At 35.6% G+C, this 21,480-nt stretch overlaps 1 protein-coding gene and 1 pseudogene across 1 annotated transcript; both read right to left on the bottom strand.

The window, feature by feature from the left end:
• Positions 1-2,191: 2,191 nt before the first annotated feature.
• LOC120781024 lies at positions 2,192-2,394 on the bottom strand (annotated as a pseudogene).
• A 7,559-nt stretch (positions 2,395-9,953) lies between these two features.
• Positions 9,954-11,040, bottom strand: LOC120780820. Its single transcript, XM_040113066.1, has 3 exons — positions 10,840-11,040; positions 10,603-10,783; positions 9,954-10,544 (listed from the first exon to the last, which is right to left on the bottom strand). The coding sequence occupies exons 1-3, from the start codon at positions 10,935-10,937 to the stop codon at positions 9,954-9,956; spliced, it is 870 nt and encodes a 289-aa protein (XP_039969000.1). The 5' UTR covers positions 10,938-11,040.
• Between the last annotated feature and the right edge of the window lie 10,440 nt (positions 11,041-21,480).

Raw genomic sequence — 21,480 nt, 5'->3', positions numbered from 1 at the left:
AGCCATCAAACGCTAACGAGAGTTCAAGAGGAGCAATTAGTCGAATATGCTAAGAAGTGTGCGTTTTTTGCATATGGATTGTCGTATGATATATTCAAAAGATTTGTTTACGAATTTGTTGCCGCTAAAAACATACCATGTCCATCTACTTGGGAAACTAACAAGGCAGCTGGAGAAAGTTGGCTTTACGGCTTTTTGAAGCGAAATCCATCCCTCACACTATTTTATACTCTCGCATGGTAAAGTGATAATCGAGATTTCATAATACGTCATTTACATATTTTTCAAATACCGTATTTTTGTAAAGTTTTATTCCGCTATCATCATTGGTTCCTAATGTTTATACTCGTATTTTACAGAGAAGGCATCAGATGGAATTCAAAATAGCTTTATATTGGAAGAAGGCGTGGTTGTGAACCGATTTCACCCATATTGCGTACATGTAATCAGGGTGTTAAGAAAATATTATATACCGAATTTCATTGAAATCGGTCTAGTAGTTCCTGAGATATGGTTCTTGGTCCATTAGTTGGCGGCGCCACGCCCATTTTCAATTTTTAAAAAAAGCCTGAGTGCAGCTTCCTTCTGCCACTTCTTCCGTAAAATTTAGTGTTTCTGACGTTTTTTATGAGTCGGTTAACGCACTTTTAGTGATTTTCAACATAACCTTTGTATGGGAGGTGGGCGTGGTTATTATCTGATTTCTTCCATTTTTGAACTGTATATGGAAATGCCTTAAAAAAACGGCTCTGTAGAGTTTGGTTGACATAGCTATAGTAGTTTCCGAGATATGTATAAAAAACTTAGTAGGGGGCGGGGCCACGCCCACTTTTCCAAAACAATTGGGTCCAAATATGCCCCTCCCTAATGCGATCCTTTGTGCCAAATTTCACTTTAATATCTTTATTTATGGCTTAGTTATGACACTTTATAGGTTTTCGGTTTCCGCCATTTTGTGGGCGTGGCAGTGGGTCGATTTGGCCCATCTTCGAACTTAACCTTCTTATGGAGCCAGGGAATACGTGTACCAAGTTTCATCATGATATCTCAATTTTTACTCAAGTTACAGCTTGCACGGACGGACGGACAGACGGACGGACAGACGGACGGACGGACAGACAGACATCCGGATTTCGACTCTACTCGTCGCCCTGATCACTTTGGTATATATAACCCTATATCTGACTCTTTTAGTTTTAGGACTTACAAACAACCGTTATGTGAACAAAACTATAATACTCTCGTTAGCAACATTGTAGCGAGAGTATAAAAACAACAAAAATAAAAATTGTAAATACAAGAACTCAGGAGAGTTCAAACAGTAACGCTGGGGGAGTTGCGTCGTCAAACGACTCCACCACTGTCAAACTCGTCGACACACAAAAAAAAGACAAGTATTTTTTAAATATTTTTATTTCTCTGAAATGTAAGTTGAATCTTCAGATTCAACTACATACATATGTACATATATAAGATATGCCGGGTCGTTGATGCTGAGGAATGTCAAGTCAGCACAACGGCTTCAGGTAAATTTAGCAAGTAAGATTTTTATAAAGAATATGTCAAGTCAGCACAACGGCTTCAGCTAAATTTAGGAAATAAGATTTTTGTAAAGAATAAAAATTATTAATAAACTGGACGGCAAGCCGCTCAGTACGGTAAACCGGAGTTTTATTATATCGTAATTCGCGCGGATGAAGTTATACTTCTTAGTGATATTCCAAGAAATGCATATCATTTTGTATGAAAGAAAACTAGAAAACTTAAATTCACATTTTATAAATTTATTATCTCCCCGAGCATGCCTTTGCCAACAAGTCGTCTTTTCGCGACGATGGCAAAAGCTAAAAATCATAAATTGCACAACTTTCTGGTGCTTCTCGTAAAAATCTGCGTCGATAAGTATTCACGATCATACATATACATACATACATATTTACACATGTTTGTAGGCGAAGCTGCTACAGCGGCAAGGGGTGACAATCGGCGGCCATTACTTTACTTATGCCATAGAAATTCCATTGCTACGAATATGGAAATGACAACGAAATAATGCAAATTTGCATATTTCTAAAGGTCATTAATTTCTTTAAAGAAATGAAAGGAATGAATGATCCTGAGAAGTATAGTCTTAACTTTTCAACGGCCAACGCAGAGCATTTCAACCAAAAGGAATTTATTCATTAAAATCACCACTCAGAAGTCGTTTTATCCGTTGTAAGCGAACGATTTTCGAAGAAACATCATTTCTAATATGCCACAAGACACAATTAGAAATGAACTTCTTAAACCTCACGCTGTCAGATAAAACGATATATCTCGTCATCACGGGTCGATTTCCAAAAAATGAAAATGAAGACTAACTGCAGAAATAATCCTGTAAAGTATAGCCTTAATTTTTCAACGGCCAACGCAGGGTATTTCAACAAAAGGTCACATAAAATAGTCGAGAATTCGCACAAATGAAAGACAAAGGAAAGAAAAAGCAGTATAACTTCAATAATGAACAAGCATACAAACATACATATGCGCAGCAGCAGCAAAGAAAGAGGTAACAATCGGCGATCCATTGTATATTTCTTTCGTGCCAAAACCATAATTAACCGTACCATAATTAGGACAATGCAATACAAGTGTCAATGGTGGTCTAGGAGGTAAGCGCTTCAAAAGTTACGACGAGCACGTAGGAGGTGCGTAGGTTCGAATCCCAACAGAATTTATTTTTAATTGAATATGTGATCTTATTTTATAATAAATCATTTTAAATATATAAAAGATTCCAGTCACCGACTAAACCTCGTACTGAGCAGTTGAGTTAGCGTCTTTTTCTGAGTTTATAGCTATTCATATAGCTCTCTTTTGGTGTTCGTTTTTTTTTGCACTACGGTCTGCTTACTTAAGTAACGCGATTAATACTTATTTTAATTGAGAAATATAATCCAATACTTATATCAGTGTATTATAATTTTTCCACTATGCCCTCGGCGGGCTTCCAGTTCGGGGACAACAGTTTTGCTGCGCTGGCAGAAGGTCCCCAACCAAAACGTAAAAAATCGTATCATAAACTGCAAGATGCTTTTCCTGACTTACCGCCAATAAAAAGTGATGACCCAAAATATATAGTGATTAAATCCGACGAGAATTCTACACCCCTTTCGAAGGTTTCTTGTTTTCGTGTTTACAATGCCTTACTTACCGTGAGCAAAGATATAAGCAAAATTAGTGAATTACGCGACGGCAGCCTATTACTGCTAGTAAAAAAATAAGCAAGTAGCAGAAAAGATTATAAAAACGAAATGTCTTTTCAACATTGGCGCTGTTAGCGCTGTTGGAGGATGACCTCTGTGCGACCGTACGTGCCTAATCCAATGCGCTGCAGGTCATGCCAAAAATTGGGTCATACGCAAAAACATTGTAAGGGTTCCCCAACATGCGAAATTTGCAATTTCCCTTCTCCACACGACAATGACTGCATCCGAGTTATGTGTGCGAATTGTTCTGGCGAGCATCGTTCTTCGGACTACACGTGTCCAAAGTATATGCAAACCAAAGAAATTTTAAAAATAAAGACACTAGAAAAGTGCAGTATGCACGAAGCCCGTAAAAAGTATAGAGAAAATACTTCCCTCCCTTCCCTCACTGCTAGCTTTGCACATGTGCTTCAACCTACAAAAGAGGTATCCTCTGTATCCAACACACCAACAAAAATTTCAGCCATCAACAAATTCCACAAAATCTAAAAATACTCATAGAATTGCCGACAATGACTTGCCTAGTACATCAAAACAAAACGCAGAGGTCACCTCTGCACCCAACTCATCAATAAACTCTTTAACTAAAAAAAATCACTCATCAAACGCCAACAACAAACATATTTCCATCAACAAGTCTGCATCGATCAGTTCAGACTACAACAACGTCTCACATTCAGCTAAATATATCAGCGATAACTGTACCCAACAAGCCCCTTTCTTAAATCCCAAACTTTTCAGTCCAACAACAGCCTCTCTCATTTCTAACTTAAACAACTCCTTAAACTCGCTCAATAAATAAACTGACTTCAACAACACTACTACCAACACTACCGTGCAGTCTAATCCACCTAATCACGAAAATCTCTTTCCAACAACAAGCAATTCCAACGATAATCAATACTCTACTCAACATACTGAACAAATGGAAATTGACTCTGAATAAATACGCTTAGCCCTTACTCTCTTTTGAACTAGTACTCAATTGGTGACACTCAGCTTCAACTGACTGCTCATACGAGTTGATATTCTAGCTCTCTTCTGTTTCCCTTTTTCTTTTTTTCCTACATAGATCTTATGATTCCATTATTGCAATGGAATTTAAACGGCTACACTAATAATTACAATGAGCTTCAATTATTAATACAAGTTCATGCCCCAGCTATTATACTCTTAAATGAAACTCACATCTCCTTCAACTTGTCGGCTTTTACTCCTAAGCAGTACATTGGCATTTTTCACAATCTTCCACATATTAGCACAGGTAAAAGAGGTATTGCGATTCTCATAAGAAGAGATATTCCATACAAAATTAATGCCATTCAATCCAACTTGCTGGCTATGTCGATCGAAATTATCTTAGTTAAAAAATCACCATTATCTGCACCTATATTGCACCAGATGAACATTTTACCAGTACAGACATCCTGCAATTAATCAACCAAGCTTCTACTCCTTTAATTTTCGCTGGTGATTTTAATGCATGGAGTCCACTATGGGCCTCTCCAATAGCCAACAAGAGGGGCAAATGCATTGAAGACGCTTTACTTTCCTCCAACTTAATATGTTTGAATAACGGATCCGCGACACACTTTTCCACTCACTCCACTTTTTTCCATGTAGATCTTACAATGTGCACCGACACGCTTGCCACAGAGTGCGAATGGAGTATACTCGATCACTTGCATGGAAGCGATCACTTCCCCATTGTATTAAATTGCACCTCGGTTCAACAACTAAAAACCACAAAATAAATAAGGTATTCAAAACTGATTACGCTGATTGGGAGAAGTTTCAGACACATTGCGAGATAAATGGCAATAATACCCCAATATCTGACAACTCTAACCAAGAAAGTGCGAGGTTAACAAAAATTATCCGTTCAGCAGCGAATGTTAGCATTCCTCATACAAAGCCAACAGCAAGTTCAAAGAGTGTTCCTTGGTGGAATAAAGAAATCGCTGAATTGCGGGCAAAAAAACAGACAGCTTGGTATGAATACAAACGCGCTCCGATAACTAGTCAACTTTAATATCTTTCAGGAAAGCCAATAACTTTCTTTTCCGTCGTTCCTTGGAAGCGAAACAGGCCCAAGCGTAAATGTTTTCAGGATTTCACAAGCAAAATAAATCCTTCGTCTAGTCCTAAGTTAATATGGAACGCTTTAAAAAAACTTTCTGGAGTGCCTAGAAATCTAACCATTCAATGCGTAAAGGGCCCAACAGGTTTGGTGCAACCAATCCATCCGATATTTCCGAGTTATTTGCAGAAACCACTATTCTGAAACTAGCTCAGATATTTCATTCAGCACACAGTTTCAAACCTCTAAAACCACCATACTGTCCGACACTTCCTACTCTGTCTCCCCTCTTCCTTTTTCTGCTAAACAAATAGAAACCAGCATTTCACTGTTTGAATTCGAGTTTGTTGCATCTACCGTTAAGGGTAAGTCCCCGGGGCAAGACAAAATTTCTTATCCAATTATCAGACATATGCCAAAAAGTCTCAAGCTCCGATTGGTAAAACTTTATAACAAAATTTTCAATACTGGTGTCTACCCCCAATTTTGGAAAACGTCTTGTGTCATACCAATACTTAAACCACACAAATCCTCCGATGAACTTGCTAACTATAGGCCGATTTCCCTCCTTCCATGTATGGGCAAAATTTTGGAAAAGATCGTGGCTAACCGCTTGATGTGGTAAGCTCAGCGAAACAAGTTCATATCACCGAATCAAGTCGCCTACAAAAAAGGTCAAGGCACGTTAGATGCTTTAATCCAATCCAGACTACTTCATTACTAACGCTTTGTCCAGCAAAAACCACGTGTCCGTACTATCTCTGGACTTTCACAGAGCTTTCACGACAAAATTGGAGCCCATATTATTATTCGACAACTTAGAAAATGGAAAATAGGCCAGAACATGATACGTTTTATTACTAACTTTCTCACAAACAGAAAAACTCAAAGTCAACGTAAATGGTTTTCTTTCTTCAACACTCCCGCTTTCTAATGGTACGCCGCAAGGCTCACCTCTTTCAGCCCTCCTTTTTATCATTGCTTTCGATGATATTAGTAGGATGATAAAAAATTACAAAGGAGTTGAGCACCAGATCTATGCTGACGATGTCCTAATCTACACAAAAGTCTCTGAAGTTAATTTAGCTCAATCCTTATTTACTAATATACTCGCCAGAATTGAGACTTGGTCACCGGAGTCTGGTGCTTCACTTTCCTTAGACAAAACACATATCCTTCATGTATGTAGGAAGCAAAATTGCACCGGTATTTCACTACCCACAACCAAACTAACATCGAATGTAAAACACAGCTGAAAATACTAGGATTAATTTTTGACTCTAATTATAATTTTAATGCTCACTGTAAATATGTCAGAAACTCGTTAATGTCACGATTAAATATTGTTAAATATCTCTCGTCTAAGCATTCATTTATTCATCCGAACACACTAGTCAATGTTGTCAGAGCTTTCACTAACTTCAAAAATAGATTATGGGCTCCCCATCTATGGCAATTGCTCCAAAAGCGAGTATCAACCTTTTAAATGCACCTTACCATTGCGCAATACGGCGAAGTCTCCGGGCCTTCCCAACCTCGCCAATAAAAACGATAATGGCTGAATCTGGTTTACCAACTATTCAAAATAAAATTATAGATTCTTCGCTTCAAATTCTTGCGAAAACGGCTGAGAACACCAACCCCTTATTAAATACAACTATCACGCATGCCACGAAAAAAAGAAAAATTCCAAGAATACAATCGGCTATTTCGAGATGCTTAAGTTTCGCTGCAGAAAATAATATTTTACGTAACGCAACACGCAAATTCACCACTCGACATCCTCCCTGTCTGATCAATGATAAAATACTACAGAATAAGCTTATGTTTTTGTCCAAGCAAAAACCTTACACCAAACGAAGTCTTTCAACAAACCTTTGCTGAACTGGAATCTAATTACACAAATAATGGCTGGAAGTTATTGTTTACGGATGGCTCCAAGTCCATCGATTCCACTTCGTTAGCAGTTGTCACTGCCACAGGAGAAATCATTTGCAATTGGCTTCTTCCCTCAACGACCTCTGTATTAACCGCTGAAGGATCTTCTATCCTTCATGCAGTTAATTACGCAAAAAAGACTAAAGGAAAGTTCCTCATCTGTACAGACAGCAAATCGTGCATGTCTGCAATAACGTCTCCTTCCAATCGCAATCCCATAATAGAAGTTATCAGAGACGCGGTCAATGGTGCCCCTCAGAAAATCCAAGTAATGTGGATCCCTGGCCATGCTGGTATTACAGGCAACCACTTTGCAGACCTCGCTGCGAAAAACGTAGCCAGGACTCCTGCCTTAACATACTACGTCTCATCCAAGCAAGACATTCTTAACCTTATTAAGCACAAAAGGCATCAAAAAAACGCAAGCGAATGGAAAACATTTAAACATCACTACGCGGTCATAAACCCAGCCAGAAATCGTATAATCTACTCGTCAACAGTTCCAACTAGTGCAATGAAGACATATACTCGATTAAGGATTGGACACACTATCATAACACACGCCCACTTACTATCGGGTAAAAGCCCATCCATTTGCCCCCTTTGCGATGACACCGTTTCTATCAAACACTTACTCACACTCTGTCCGATGCTTCACCCAACAGCCCACAACTCTGGCAACATTGATCTCATAAAACTACTAAGTAAACCTTCAGAAAAAAACGTGATGATTGTATATCGATTCTTAAAAACCAACGATTTGTTAAAATATATTTAAGCAACTTACATCTTTACTAACCCTTAGCAAATAGAATTTTTCACCTAGTTATAATTACAAGACGGCTGAAGGCCTCGTAGCCAGTGCTCCGTTTATGTATTTATATAATAAAACTCTTTTTGTTATATGAATTATTATAAATAAATAAAAATATAAAAGATTTACCTAAACATTCGGGCATGTGCTGGAAATCACGCGATTTCGTTCCGTTTCCGAAATTGCAAATCGCATGAATTAGTTTGGGGTGTGCTGAATTCCACGCGATTTCAGTTAAGTTCGAAACAGCTGATTGTCAGAGAAAAGAAAAAAAATTGTTTAATTTTGAGTTGAAGATTTGTGTTAAAATGAGCGTTTTCATTCTTTCTGCTTATTTATTGAATCAAATGAACTGGAAAAGTGATGAAAAGGTTGCGCGACGACTTTTAAGAGACCACTCCAATCCTTCATCCAGAGCCTGTGTAAGTGCATGCGCAAGGCGTTCTATTAAAAATTAAAACACAATATCTTCTTGCAGTTTTATTTCGTACTACAGGATAAACAAAGAGGCCTTTCGGAATGTAGTTAACGATATTAAGCCTTTAATACATCTGTCGTCCATACCTGTTGAGTTGAAACTAGCAACCACGTTGAAGGAGGATTCCAACGGTCTATTGGAAAGGATTCACATATTGCATGTGATAGGACGACGGTGTCAAAAATTTTAAAAGAGATGTTAAACGTTTTAGAGCGAACACAATGTCCAAAGTGGGTAAAGTTTGGAAGGACACATTATGAAGTTCGTCAGTCCAATTTACATTTTTACAACAAATTTGCTATATCTGCCGTTATTGGCTGCATCGACGGGACTCACATCAAATTACTAAAACCTTGCGACAATGAGCATTTATATTTAAATAGGAAATTTTGTTTTAGCGTCAATGCTATGATAGTAAGTTAAATAATACATATGGCTTTCATACTATTGTATATACAAAATTAATATTAACGCTTTTGCAGGTATGTGACTATAAAATGAGTATAACAGCTGTGGATGCGTGCCACCCCGGATCAAGTCATGATGCTTTTATTTTCAATTTATCCAATATAAAACAGCTTTTTTTATCCAGTTTTCAAAGCGGTGACCAGAGCTCCTGGTTACTAGGGGATTCAGGCTATTCGTTGGAACCATATTTACTCACACCTTATCGCAATCCGACTTCTGGAACATCGCAGCATAAATTTAATTTGCAACATGCAAAAGCTCGTAACATCGTGGAAAGAGTAATTGGGGTGCTTAAAAGTCGTTTTAAATGTTTGCAAACTGTTTTGCCATACACCCCACAGAAAGTTGTTAAAATTATTAACGTATGCTGTGCTTTTCACAACATATGTCGATTTTATAATGTTGATGATTCCATGTATGCGTTTTCCGAAGAAGTAATCGATGATGACCCTGCTGAAAATAATAGCAGTCTTGAAACTACCGCGACAAATATCAGGGATCAAATTGCAAACAATTTAATGCAAACACTTTCAATTTCATAATTTTTTTTTATTGAATTGTTTGGTAGCAAAATAAAAAGACTTAATGTACTTCAATATTATTTACAGAAGGTGCTTGCTTTGCATTTCAAGAACTTAATATACTACTTGCATTGGGATACTTAAAAATAAGAATTTAATGGTATTTATCACATTTATAGTACAGTTAAAAAAAATAAAATTTAATTTATCACATTGCTTATATGTACTAAAATAAAATTTTTTCAATTCTTCGTTTATACAGGATTATATATGTGTGTACTTATGTATATGATATGCTTAAATAACTAGATAAATTGTAAACAAATTTTAATTCTTAAGTAACTAAAAAAAATTCCGAGATCTCATAACATTTTAAGTATTTAAAAAAAATAATAAATCAAAATTATCTTGCACGTTTCGTCCACTCCCACTTTTCTTCCTCTATCTCCAACATGCGTTTCTTCATATCACTTTTTTCTTTCCCAATTCTCTCCTTTATGGAATTATGCTGACGCAAAATTTCATTTTGTTCTGCGGTAAGAGAGTTCTGTATTGAAATGAGATCGCATAACTTTTGAATCGATTTTATCACTGCACCATTGCTACCTTTCAAAATATTTTTGGTGTCATCAAAACTTTCCAGGAGCTTCCCTAACGTTCCAGATATACAATCAACCGCACCTGCTTCCGTGGCCATGTGTTCTTTGATACATGCTTGCATTGAATTTGGTCTTCGCGTTCTTGTTGCAACCGCTGAAGTACTCGGTGTGTGATTTTCGTCATCAGATGATTCATTGCTATTGTCGCATTGTACACCGAATGAGGAACTTTGTGGACTACCTTCTACACAAGTATAAAGACCGCAAAGTTCTGAAATTTTTTCCTCAGTGCAGCTTAAGACAAATTGGTTGAAGGGACCTCCGCCGGTAGCTCTTGTCTCCGATTTGTTGTGTGCAATTTTTTTGCGTACGCAGCCCTTCCAGTCCGACCAAACCTGCTCAAGAAAAATTGTTAATAACCACTTATGTGTACTTAAGAATATCTCTTTTGACCTTTCTCCATCCGTTGATATCTTTTTGTGGTGGTCCTTGGCTGTTTAATTCTTTGGCCAGTTCTGCCCAAAGAGCCTCCGCTGCCACTCGGTCGCCCTTGACATAATTTTTGGCAATGTCAGGATGCTGCTCCATAAAACTTAAAAAAGTTTCGTCTTGCCTTGGCGTTTTATGCTTGCCCCTAAATTTAAAGGCATAATTAATAAATATCAATAAATACAAATTTAAAATACTTACATTTCTAATGTTTCCTTCAATTTTTCAATAAATTCGCGTGCGCGCAGCTTCACGATTTCAAAATAGAAAACAAATGGCGGTTTCGATTTCTGGCACATGTCAAATCGTTGCGATTTGATGTTCGAAAACGAAAACGGATCAGTGAAATTCAGCACATGTCAGCACGATTTCGCTGACAATTTCATGCGAAAACGAATTGCAGCACATTCCCGATTATGATGATATTTTCGTGATTCATACGCAATGTACGAATGTAAGCAATTTCGTTTTACCGTCGGCATTTCATTCTCATGCTTCAATTTTTGCGTTCAACCAAGAAATCGCTTGTATGTTTGTATGTACATATGTGCAATATATGCCTTTGCGTTTTGCCGTCGGCATTTCCATATTGACATGCAAAAGTAATTATGTACATATGTATTTCATTGTTTCGTTTTGGCCCAATTTTGCATATTAAGACAAGTGTCAATAATTGCGCCAAAATCAAATATATTATTTATTCATATGTAAACATGTCTTAAACTTTACATAAAATTGAAGTGTCAATAATTGCGCCAATTTTCATAAAGTTGGAAATTTTGCGCGAATAAGACGTGTGCGGGTTAAGTCGTGAATTTTACTTATATGTATTAATTAATTTGAAAGTGCCGAAAAATGCGAAACGAAATTTCAATAAATTTAAGTAAATTTACATGTATTTTCATTTATATTTAATTGTCAATAAATTTTTTAAAAATTATTTGCCCTAGTTGTCCATTTTTTATTTTCTCACACATTTCAGCCGATTTTTGTAAAGAAATTTGACCGGCGTAGAAGCAAAATGCGAAACAATCATACATATGTACATATATTATGTCGTTTGCACATTTGTCTGTATGTTTGCGAAAGCAAATGTTCTACAAAAGCATATTTCTATACTTAAAAAAAATTATTAGAACAATCGTATGTTTCTTATGTACATGCATAACCAAACCATACTTAAGTCAGCGCAAACTAAGAGTCAATGGTGGTGCTGGTGGTAAGCGCTTGGAAGTTCAAGATGATACCAGAGGTCTCAGGTTCAAATCTCGACAGAATAAATTTTTAATTTTTTGCTTTTAACATCGTATACTATACAAATAAATATTTTTCTTACTAATAGAAATTAAATTTATCACAGCAATATTATGTATATGTATATTATGTACATATTTTGCTGTGACAAATTTAATTTCTATTAGTAAGAAAAATATTTATTTGTATAGTATACGATTTTAAAAGGCATACATCTTCTATCCTATCTTGTGTATCTGCACATGCTCATATGAATGTATGTATACGCATGTGCGCGTTCAGAAATTGAAATCATATTTTCATCACTTATCAATATACTTATTACATGTGCGCGCATTGACTTGCATGTTCATACATTCATATATACTTATATGTACATACATATATTTGCATACATTGCCAAACAAATAATGCACAAGCATACAAACATACATATGCGTACACATAGGCGAAGCTGCTACAGCGGCAAGGGGTGACAATCGGCGGTCATTACTTTACTTATGTCATAGAACTTCTATTGCTACGAATATGGAGTTGAGAATTCGCAGAAATGAAACACAAAGGAAAGAAAAAGCAGTATAACTTCAATAATGAACAAGCATACAAACATACATATGCGCAGCAGCAGCAAGGAAAGAGGTAACAATCGGCGATCCATTGTATATTTCATTCATGCATAACCAAACCATAATTAGGACAACGCAATACAGGTGTCAATGGTGGTCTCAGAGGTAAACGTTTGGAAAGTGACGACGAGCACGTAGGAGGTGTGTAGGTTCGAATCCCAACAGAATTGATTTTTTAATTGAATATGTCACCAACCAAAAATTGAAACATTGTTCTACAAAAACAACAACAGCATAAGCATTGGGAACATATTGTTGTTGGTAGAAAAGCCGAGCTGTGCCGAAAGAAACGAACAAACGATCGCCGATTGATTGTGTCACTGCTTCGCTTGCTGCTCGAACATCTTCGCAGGCAAGGTTGCGTAGATTCATATTGAGCAAAGTTGCGCTTGAGCAAGGTTGCGTAGATTCATATTGAGCAAGGTTGCGCTTGAGCAAGGTTGCGTAGATTCAGATTGAGCAAGGTTGTGCAACCTGAATCTATCGCAACCTTTTCCGAACTCATATAAGAAGTATAACTTCAAAAACTCATTTTATAAATAAATGCCCCTTCAACTACGAGGAAATCCACAATATTGAAAGCTACCCAGAGGAAAACTCTATTGCGGAAATCGTAAACAAATTATATCATGAAAATATGAATGACGAGGAAGTAAATAAACTAAAAATGTTAGTGAAAAAAATAATAAATTATTCTTTACTGATGGACAGATGCTAACGCATACACATGAAATTAATCACGAAATAATTACAACAACGGACAGACCATCTTACGCAAAAATATATCGCTATCCCCAAATACATGAGAAGGAAATACAGAAACAAATTAGGGATATGCTAGAACAGGCAATAATGCAGGAAAGGAATTCATCATATAACTCGCCCCTTTGGATAGTACCGAAGAAAATAGACAATTCTGGCGAAAGAAAATGGAAGCTAGTGGTCGATTAAAGGAGAATTAATGAAATCACTGTTAATGACAAATTCCCGACACCAAATATAGATAACATTTCAGAGAAAATAGGAAGAGCTCAATACTTCACAACCCTGGATCTTGCAAAAGGATTTCACCTAATTCCTTTCTAATTAAAGAAAGCGATAGAAAGAAAACAGCATTCTCAACCCCTTTAGGACACTATGAATTCATCAGAATGCCATTCGGGCTCAAAAACGCCCCGGTCACCTTCCAACGACTAATAAATTCAGTACTGAGGGAATATATAAATAAAATCTGTGTAGTCTATCTAGACATATTAATATTTAGTACAAATATCGATGAGCACACAGAAAGTATCCAAAAAAATTTTAACAAATTAGCAGAATACAATTTAAAATTTCAGATAGATAAGTGCAAATTCTTCGCAAAGTCAACAGAATATTTAGGCCATATACTAACCACAGAGGGAATCAAACCAAATATGAACAAAATAAAATCATACAGGAACTGAAGTTACCGTAAACGGTTAAACAAATAAGATCATTTTTGGGCATGACCGGCTATTACAGAAAATTTATAAGAGATTACGCCAAAGTGGCTCAAGGCTTAACAAAATATTTGAAAAAAGGAGCTAGAATTAACATTCGTGACCCCCAATATACAAATTCTTTCGAGAAATTGAAAGCACTTTTGACGAACCCACCGGTACTCAAGTATCCGGAATTCAAACTCAAATTCTGCGTAACAACAGATGCAAGTGATTTTGCAATTGGAGCTATTTTAACACAAGAAGGACACCCCATAAGCTATGCAAGCAGATCACTAAACCACCACGAAAAAAAATACTCAGAGACGGAAAAAGAGCTGCTAGCCATAGTCTGGGTGGTCAACTATGTACATATTTCAGACCGTATATCTACGGGAGACAATTCGACCTCATGACAGACCATCAACCGCTTAAGTGGGTATATTGTAAAAATAAAGGAAAAGATATAAATCCTAGATTATAAAGGTGGCTCCTCAAATTAGGAGAATATGATATTAACAGAAGTTATGTCAAGGGAAAGGACAACACTGCCGTTGACTTTAAGAGCAGAATAAACGCTGTGGCAGGTGAAATTAATATCCTACAGGAAAATGAGAATATGAGTACCATGGCAATAATCCACTCTCAAGAAGAGGAATTGCATGACAGTTTTGGTATCTTGGAAACTGCCGTAAACAGATTTTCAGCACAGATAATCCTTACTCATTCAAAAAACCAGGAGTCACAATTTGTAAATGGAAAACATAAAATTTTTATTAGCGAAGAAGATATAAATACGGATTACATGTCCGACATATTCAGGCGATTCTTAAGAAACGGCAAAGCAGGAATATATTCGGAACTACCGGACCACGAATACAATAAAGTTCAGCAAAAATTAATTAACTTGTTTAACAGAACAATGAAATTTTATAAATGTACGCACCATGCAAAAGACATGCAGAATGAAGATGAAGCTTAAAGATACATAGCGAAATATAATAAAAACGAAACTGGACATGGAGGAAGTAACGGAAATTATTACTACAAGGATCTAAAGAAGTTAATATAAAACAAGAAAAAACGTTAACTTCGACTGCACCGAAGCTAATATACCCTTCACAGGTGCATTTCTTTTGGTAACTATGTGTTCAGTTTGTATGGAAGCTATATGCTATAGTAATCCGATCCGATATTTTCGAAGATTACATTATTGCCTTAAAAAATAATCTATACCAAATTTGGTGAAGATACATTGTCAAATGTGAAAGTTTTCCATACAAGAACTTGATTCCGATCGTTCAGTTTTTATGGTAGCTATATGTGGTCCGATATCGGCCGTTCCGAAAAATGAGCAGCTTTTTGAAGAGAAAATGACGTTTGCAAAGTTTCAAAAAGATATCTTAAAAACTGAGGGACTAGCGTATATATACAGACGGTCGGACGGACGGACGGGCAGACAGAAAGACGGACATGGTTAAATCGACTCAGCTCAACATACTGATCATTTATATATATACTTTATAGGGTCTCCGACGCTTCTTTCTGGGTGTTACAAACATCGTGACTAACTTAATATACCCTGTTCAGGGTATAAATATATAAATAACTGCGAGATATGCAATAAAGCGAAATACGACCGAAAACCTATTAAGGAAAAATACAAGCTAACCGAAACACCGATGGATATTAACCAAATAATACATATGGATGTTTACACCAACAAAAAACATAGTTTTATCACTTTTATTGATAAGTTTTCTAAATATGCAATGGCACTAGCCTTAGAAGATAGAAACAGCCTCACAATCGTAGAAACAATTAGACTTTATCTCTCTCTCAGAGGTAAGCCAACAGAAATTATAACAGACAACGAATTTAACTCAGTAAACATTAATCAATTGACGTTAATTTTACAAAACCAAATAATGACACAGGAAACCCTGATGTAGAAAGGCTACACAGTACTATTTCCGAAAAATTTAGAACACTGGAAGCCATGAAATCACCATTATCAACTCAAGAAAGAGTTTTTAAAAGTATAGAATGGTATAACAACTCAGTCCACTCCACGATAAAAGCAAAACCTATAGATGTAATTGAAGGTAGAACAGATAAAGCCTAAATATACAAAACTCTAGAGGATAATAAAAAACGTCAAAATACGGAACAGGAAGGGTTTGTGAAGAACTATAAGGCTCTTAGCCATAAATACGAACCAAGATATCGCAAACTAAATTTACTACTATAATAAATATAGAGGAAATATTAGGTATAATCGACACAATTAACAAAAATATAGAACATGCTGATCTACAGGAAAAAACAGAAATTTTGGAAATGCAACTTAACAATATAAAAGGTAAAGCTTTAACTTTAATACCACATAAACAGCGAAGAGGCCTCATTAATATTTTTGGAACAGCTCAAAAATGGTTATTCGGCACTATGGATGATAATGATAGACAATATATAGAAGCACATCTGAATTCAATAGATACAAATAACCATAATGCAATTAAAAATCTTAATAGTCAGATAAGCATTAATACACACTTTAATAAAACTTTCTCTAAACTCAAGTCTATTATAGAAAGCGACCGTAACATAATAAATTCGAAAAATAAAATAGTATAAATCAAGTTAACAACGAAATACGAAGCCATATCCAATGCAATGACTTTACACATTAACTAATAATTATACAGGACAATACCGAAAACATTCAGGAAAACATAGCTGCATCAAAGCTAGGAATTTTTTACGGAAGCATGTTGACAAAAGAAGAGATAACTAAGTTCGGAATAGATTTCAATAAACTGCAAAATATTAAACTGGGAAATCTTATTGATAGCAATGGGAATATAATATTCGCCATTAAAATACCAAAAGATTCTATCTCTCTTCCAATAAACTATCTTATACCGATTGGAAACGAAAATAACAGGGAACTCTTATTTGAACCCAAAATTACATTATATTATAATAATAATACCTATATTTACGAAAGTTCTATCGAATTGAAAAAACTAAAGCCGCTAAAAAACTGCTTAATAAAGACAAATTTTATAAAAAATTTTAACAATGCATCAGAAATTATAGAGATAAAGCCAGGAATTGTATTCATAAAAAATCAAGTAAGAACACACTTTTTTAATGATTGTAACAACAGAACACAAAAACTAACTGGCAACTATTTAATAAATTTCAATAATTGCTCTATCAATGTAGGCAACCAAATTTTCTATAATAAAGAAATTATATTTAAACAAAGTTTCGATAGCTTTAATCATATACAAATAACCAAAAATAAAAATTAAAAACTAATATTTGAAGACATTGTATTAAGTAACTTAAAAAATACGGCATTAATAGATCAAATAAGCTACATATACTTACTACATACTTTAATTTTAATCACCATTGCATCAATAATTGTATTAAAGAAACTAAAGAGCAAAAATAACAATGTTAAAATAACCAACATGATCACCCAGAAGAGTGCTCAATCAAAGGGAAGAGGAGTTACGTCGCCGTCGTTGCAAGCCAAATCGCTGCCGACGTCGCCGCCACCCCACTTCTATATTGACTGGTCTGCATAAATGTAACCAAAGCATAAAATTCAACCAAAGCATATTTAAACACAAGTAACACAATACCTACTAAATTTCATAGTTTTTGCATATCTCTTTCCTACGGTAGTCATGTTACGAAAATTGCAATAATGCTCTACATTATGAAATGCTAACTAAACAAATTTTGTAAATGAAAAATTAGACTAATAAATTTCAGTTTTATTCAATAAAAGTTTAGAAATAATTTGGACATTGAAGTGTACGGTTGTTTTAATCACTTTTCTCATTTCTCGCGCGTTGATTTACATACACGCAAAATAATACAATCCCTGCTGAAACATTGTGTAAAATTAAAAATTTATTACCAAAAAAAAAAAAATGCAAATGAAAAATAAAAATATTAATAAAATCTTTACCAATACAATATACTGATTGCAACATTCGTAGTAATTTTGCTGTAATTAAAATATTTATTAAAATATACATAAATTACCAATATATAGGTATATTAGTATGCAAATATTGGTGTATATTCACATATACACAGATGGACAAAATTATTAACCACTGAACATGTTCCGCACGAATTTAATATCAACAAGTAAAAGTAAAAATAAGGAAGAGTTAAGTTCGGATATAACCTAATAATTCATAATCTTGATACTTGCCGGGCTTAAAGCCAGGGTTTTGTGTACAGGTACATAACGATGTTAGTTGTATGAGGTGTACGGTAATCTTTCATCCAATCTTATTCATTCTAAACATAAATATGCACCGTTTATATAAAAATACGCTTCACCGATTCAACCCATTTGTTACACACAGACGCAATACTAACAGAAAATGATTCTCTCTGAATTTCAATTATATATCCCTGGCTTTGACAGATATTTTCCATAAAAGGTCAACTATATACAATAGGGTCTACATATTCGGCATGCTTTAAACACATCGTTCGTGCAAAGTTTTATTACGTTATATTTCTTGATTTGTATGCTACAACATGAAATAATCAAATGAAATTTAAAATTGTGTTACATGGGAAGTAGCGTGGTTGTACCCTGATTTCACCCATTCGCACACTGTAACATAGAGATATTTAAAGAATATTATTCACTTAATTTGTTTCACATCGGTTTCAATTCTTCTCATCACCCCGGTCATTTATATAAATGCAACCCTGTATCTAATTCGATTATTTAGAGGTTATATTAAAAAAAAAGTCATATATTCATTAATGACAAAACTGTGTATATGAAGAAATAAGTCAGACTATTTATGCTAAAAACACTAAGAAATTGCTTGGACAAAAGTATTTTTTATACAGAATTTACAATTTTTTTGCAACCTCTTCCGTTTTACAACTTCCTGACAACAAGCATTAAATGCACTAGTTATACTCTTGCAATCTGTTGCTACAGAGTATAATATGTACTAGAATAAGGTTGAAGAAGTCACACGAAAGAGAGTCGCTTTGGCTGAAACACCGTTTGGTATCGAACGGCTAGGACAGGTCCTCCCGATCCTGAAGGAGCTTTTAATACTGCTCAACGTCAGTTTACACAGTCGTCTTAGTTTTGCAGGGATACCAAATTCAGATATCCCGGCATAAAGGCAGCTCCTTTTTCGTGCGGTCAAATACGGATTGTAGCCAGATGTTCATCCACCGGAGTGAATGATAGTACTCGGCGACGCAGTCTCTCTCCCACCACGAATCCCACACCAAACTTGCTCTCAAACTTCTTGCCGCAGGGACCTACTCACCTCAGTCCTTGTCCCGTCCATCGCATTTCTTGAACAGCGGTGATGTCAGCCTTTATTTTCACGAGGACCAGCTGGGGAGCGGCACCTTCCAAATTAAGGAACCGGACATTTTTGGTGAAATCACTTTTCTCGCAACCTGACCGACTGATTTCGACTAAACTTAGCACGTAGCATTATCCTCATATTCTCATGTGAAAATTGGTGAAATCGGACTACAACCACGCTTACTTCCCATATAATACTATTTTGAATTATATTTGCTTCTTTCACTTTCTAGTACAGAAATCAATATGTAAATAATATAACGGGATAAAATTGTGCAAAAATGTTTCCTGCGAATATGCCACCTTATGACCAAAAATTTTCCAAATTCAACCAAACCCGTTCAATCCCTTTTGTACCGAATATGTGGACCACAGTATCTATAGTTGACTTTTGAATAAAAAAAGTGTGAGATATAGAAATTTATGGTAGATAGAGTACTTTACTAACTGTATTTATTCCATGTATCAGAAATGAGTTGAATCTGGTCAATGCTTCCCCGAGCCACTATAAATCTAATACAAAGATTTTCGAACATCGAGATGAATTTATGATAATCGGGCAATATTTGAGCTATCTCAATGCAAATTACATAACATGTTTTACTCATAACAGTGTATCATTTAATAATAAATTCAACTTGGCGAAAACTTGTCCTAGCTCCCATACTTTGCTTCATATGATTGGTGTATTTATGTGAGGTCCCTAATGAAATCAGGGAACATTTTATAGATAAAATCAAGACGATACTACCGCAGCTCCCATATACTACATATAATGATTTTCGTTTTTCTAAGAAATCATATGCCGAATATGTCGGTCAGTGTATGAGTTATGTAGTTGTATTTAAAATTGCTTAGACTTCGATCCTCTGGTTGACATTTTTCATCTTAAGGTATTTCCATGTCTTTGATGCTTGCAGTTGCGAGATGCGGTTACACCCGAACTTAGACCTTTCTTACTCGTTTTTTTGTAACATCGGCCACGAGTATCAGCCATTATAATAATATTGACTAATAGCCATACAAATAATTTCTCAAGCAAAAACTGTCACCGCTGGTTTTCAATTGGCTTTTAAAATGGCCAAGTACGCCTGCATGCGAAGTAAACCCCAACCACAACCCTACCACCACCGTGCTTTGCAAGTTCTATATTTTGTTTCCGCCAAGTTCAAATACGCTCATATATTTGTAAGATATTCAATTTACTTTCATCGGACAAAAACCGTTTTTCCCAAAATTAAATACTTTTCGACTGGTGCTCTTTTGTAAAATCGTAACGCTTCTTCTTATTTGTTTTACTTATGCAACGTTTTTTGGGCTAACCTTTGCGTTGAACCCAGCTTCATTCAGATCAGGTCCGACTGTACTAGTGTACTTTTATTTCCATTTACTGTTATTGTCGCTGCAATTTATGTAGAAACAGTTTTGAGAAGAAGGACGGCCAGTTCGAAAGCAATTTTTGTATGTGTTTATTTCCTCGAAGCATTTTAAAATGCTGGGCACCCTTTGATCGCGGTCTTGAAATAAAAGAGGATATATCTGTTATAGATTTACCATTAGTTATTAAGTTCACGATTTTCTCTATGGTTTCTTTACCCATTTTCACTTTATATTGTAAAATACAAACTAGCGGTAAATTATTTTGACACATTTTCACTTATGATCCAAACTATGGTAATTAGGTAGGTATAAGTGCCAATTTGGGCTCAATTAGTGCTGAATGCGCCATTATCATATCCTATTTTTGGACTTCTATAAGCTTGCTTGTTCATAGTGAGTATAAGCTCCCTTTTGATCGTATACAGCGGATATGGTTTTAACTCCGATTCAGATTCATCTAACGGGGCTCCTAATTTGACCAATTCGTCTGCTTTTTCTTTACCCAAAATGTTCCTCTGGCCCGGAACTTTAATAAAGGACAATTAGAGTTGACTTAAGTCTTTCTGAATTTGCTAACTACGCTGAAATTAGTGCTGCTTGGCTGTCCGTTTATATGGTTTCTTTCTGTTATTTTACTTAGTTATTCAAAAAACACCTTTTTATTATACCTAGTACTTCCGCTTGGGAAATGCTGGTTTAGTTAGGTAGTAGATAGAAAAATTTCGAGATCATCGGA

This window comes from Bactrocera tryoni, unplaced genomic scaffold (assembly GCF_016617805.1).
Source record: "Bactrocera tryoni isolate S06 unplaced genomic scaffold, CSIRO_BtryS06_freeze2 scaffold_25, whole genome shotgun sequence".
NCBI lineage: Eukaryota > Metazoa > Arthropoda > Insecta > Diptera > Tephritidae > Bactrocera > Bactrocera tryoni.
Note: the sequence above shows the minus strand (reverse complement) of the source record. Positions and strands in the feature narration are given on the sequence as shown.

Coding starts and splice junctions, on each gene's coding strand:
- LOC120780820 (XM_040113066.1), bottom strand. CDS start 10,937: ATGTGCCAGAAATCGAAACCGCCATTTGTTTTCTATTTTGAAATCGTG. Junction 10,784..10,839: donor TTGAAGGAAACATTAGAAAT/GTAAGTATTTTA, acceptor CTTTAAATTTAG/GGGCAAGCATAAAACGCCAA. Junction 10,545..10,602: donor ATATCAACGGATGGAGAAAG/GTCAAAAGAGAT, acceptor TTTCTTGAGCAG/GTTTGGTCGGACTGGAAGGG.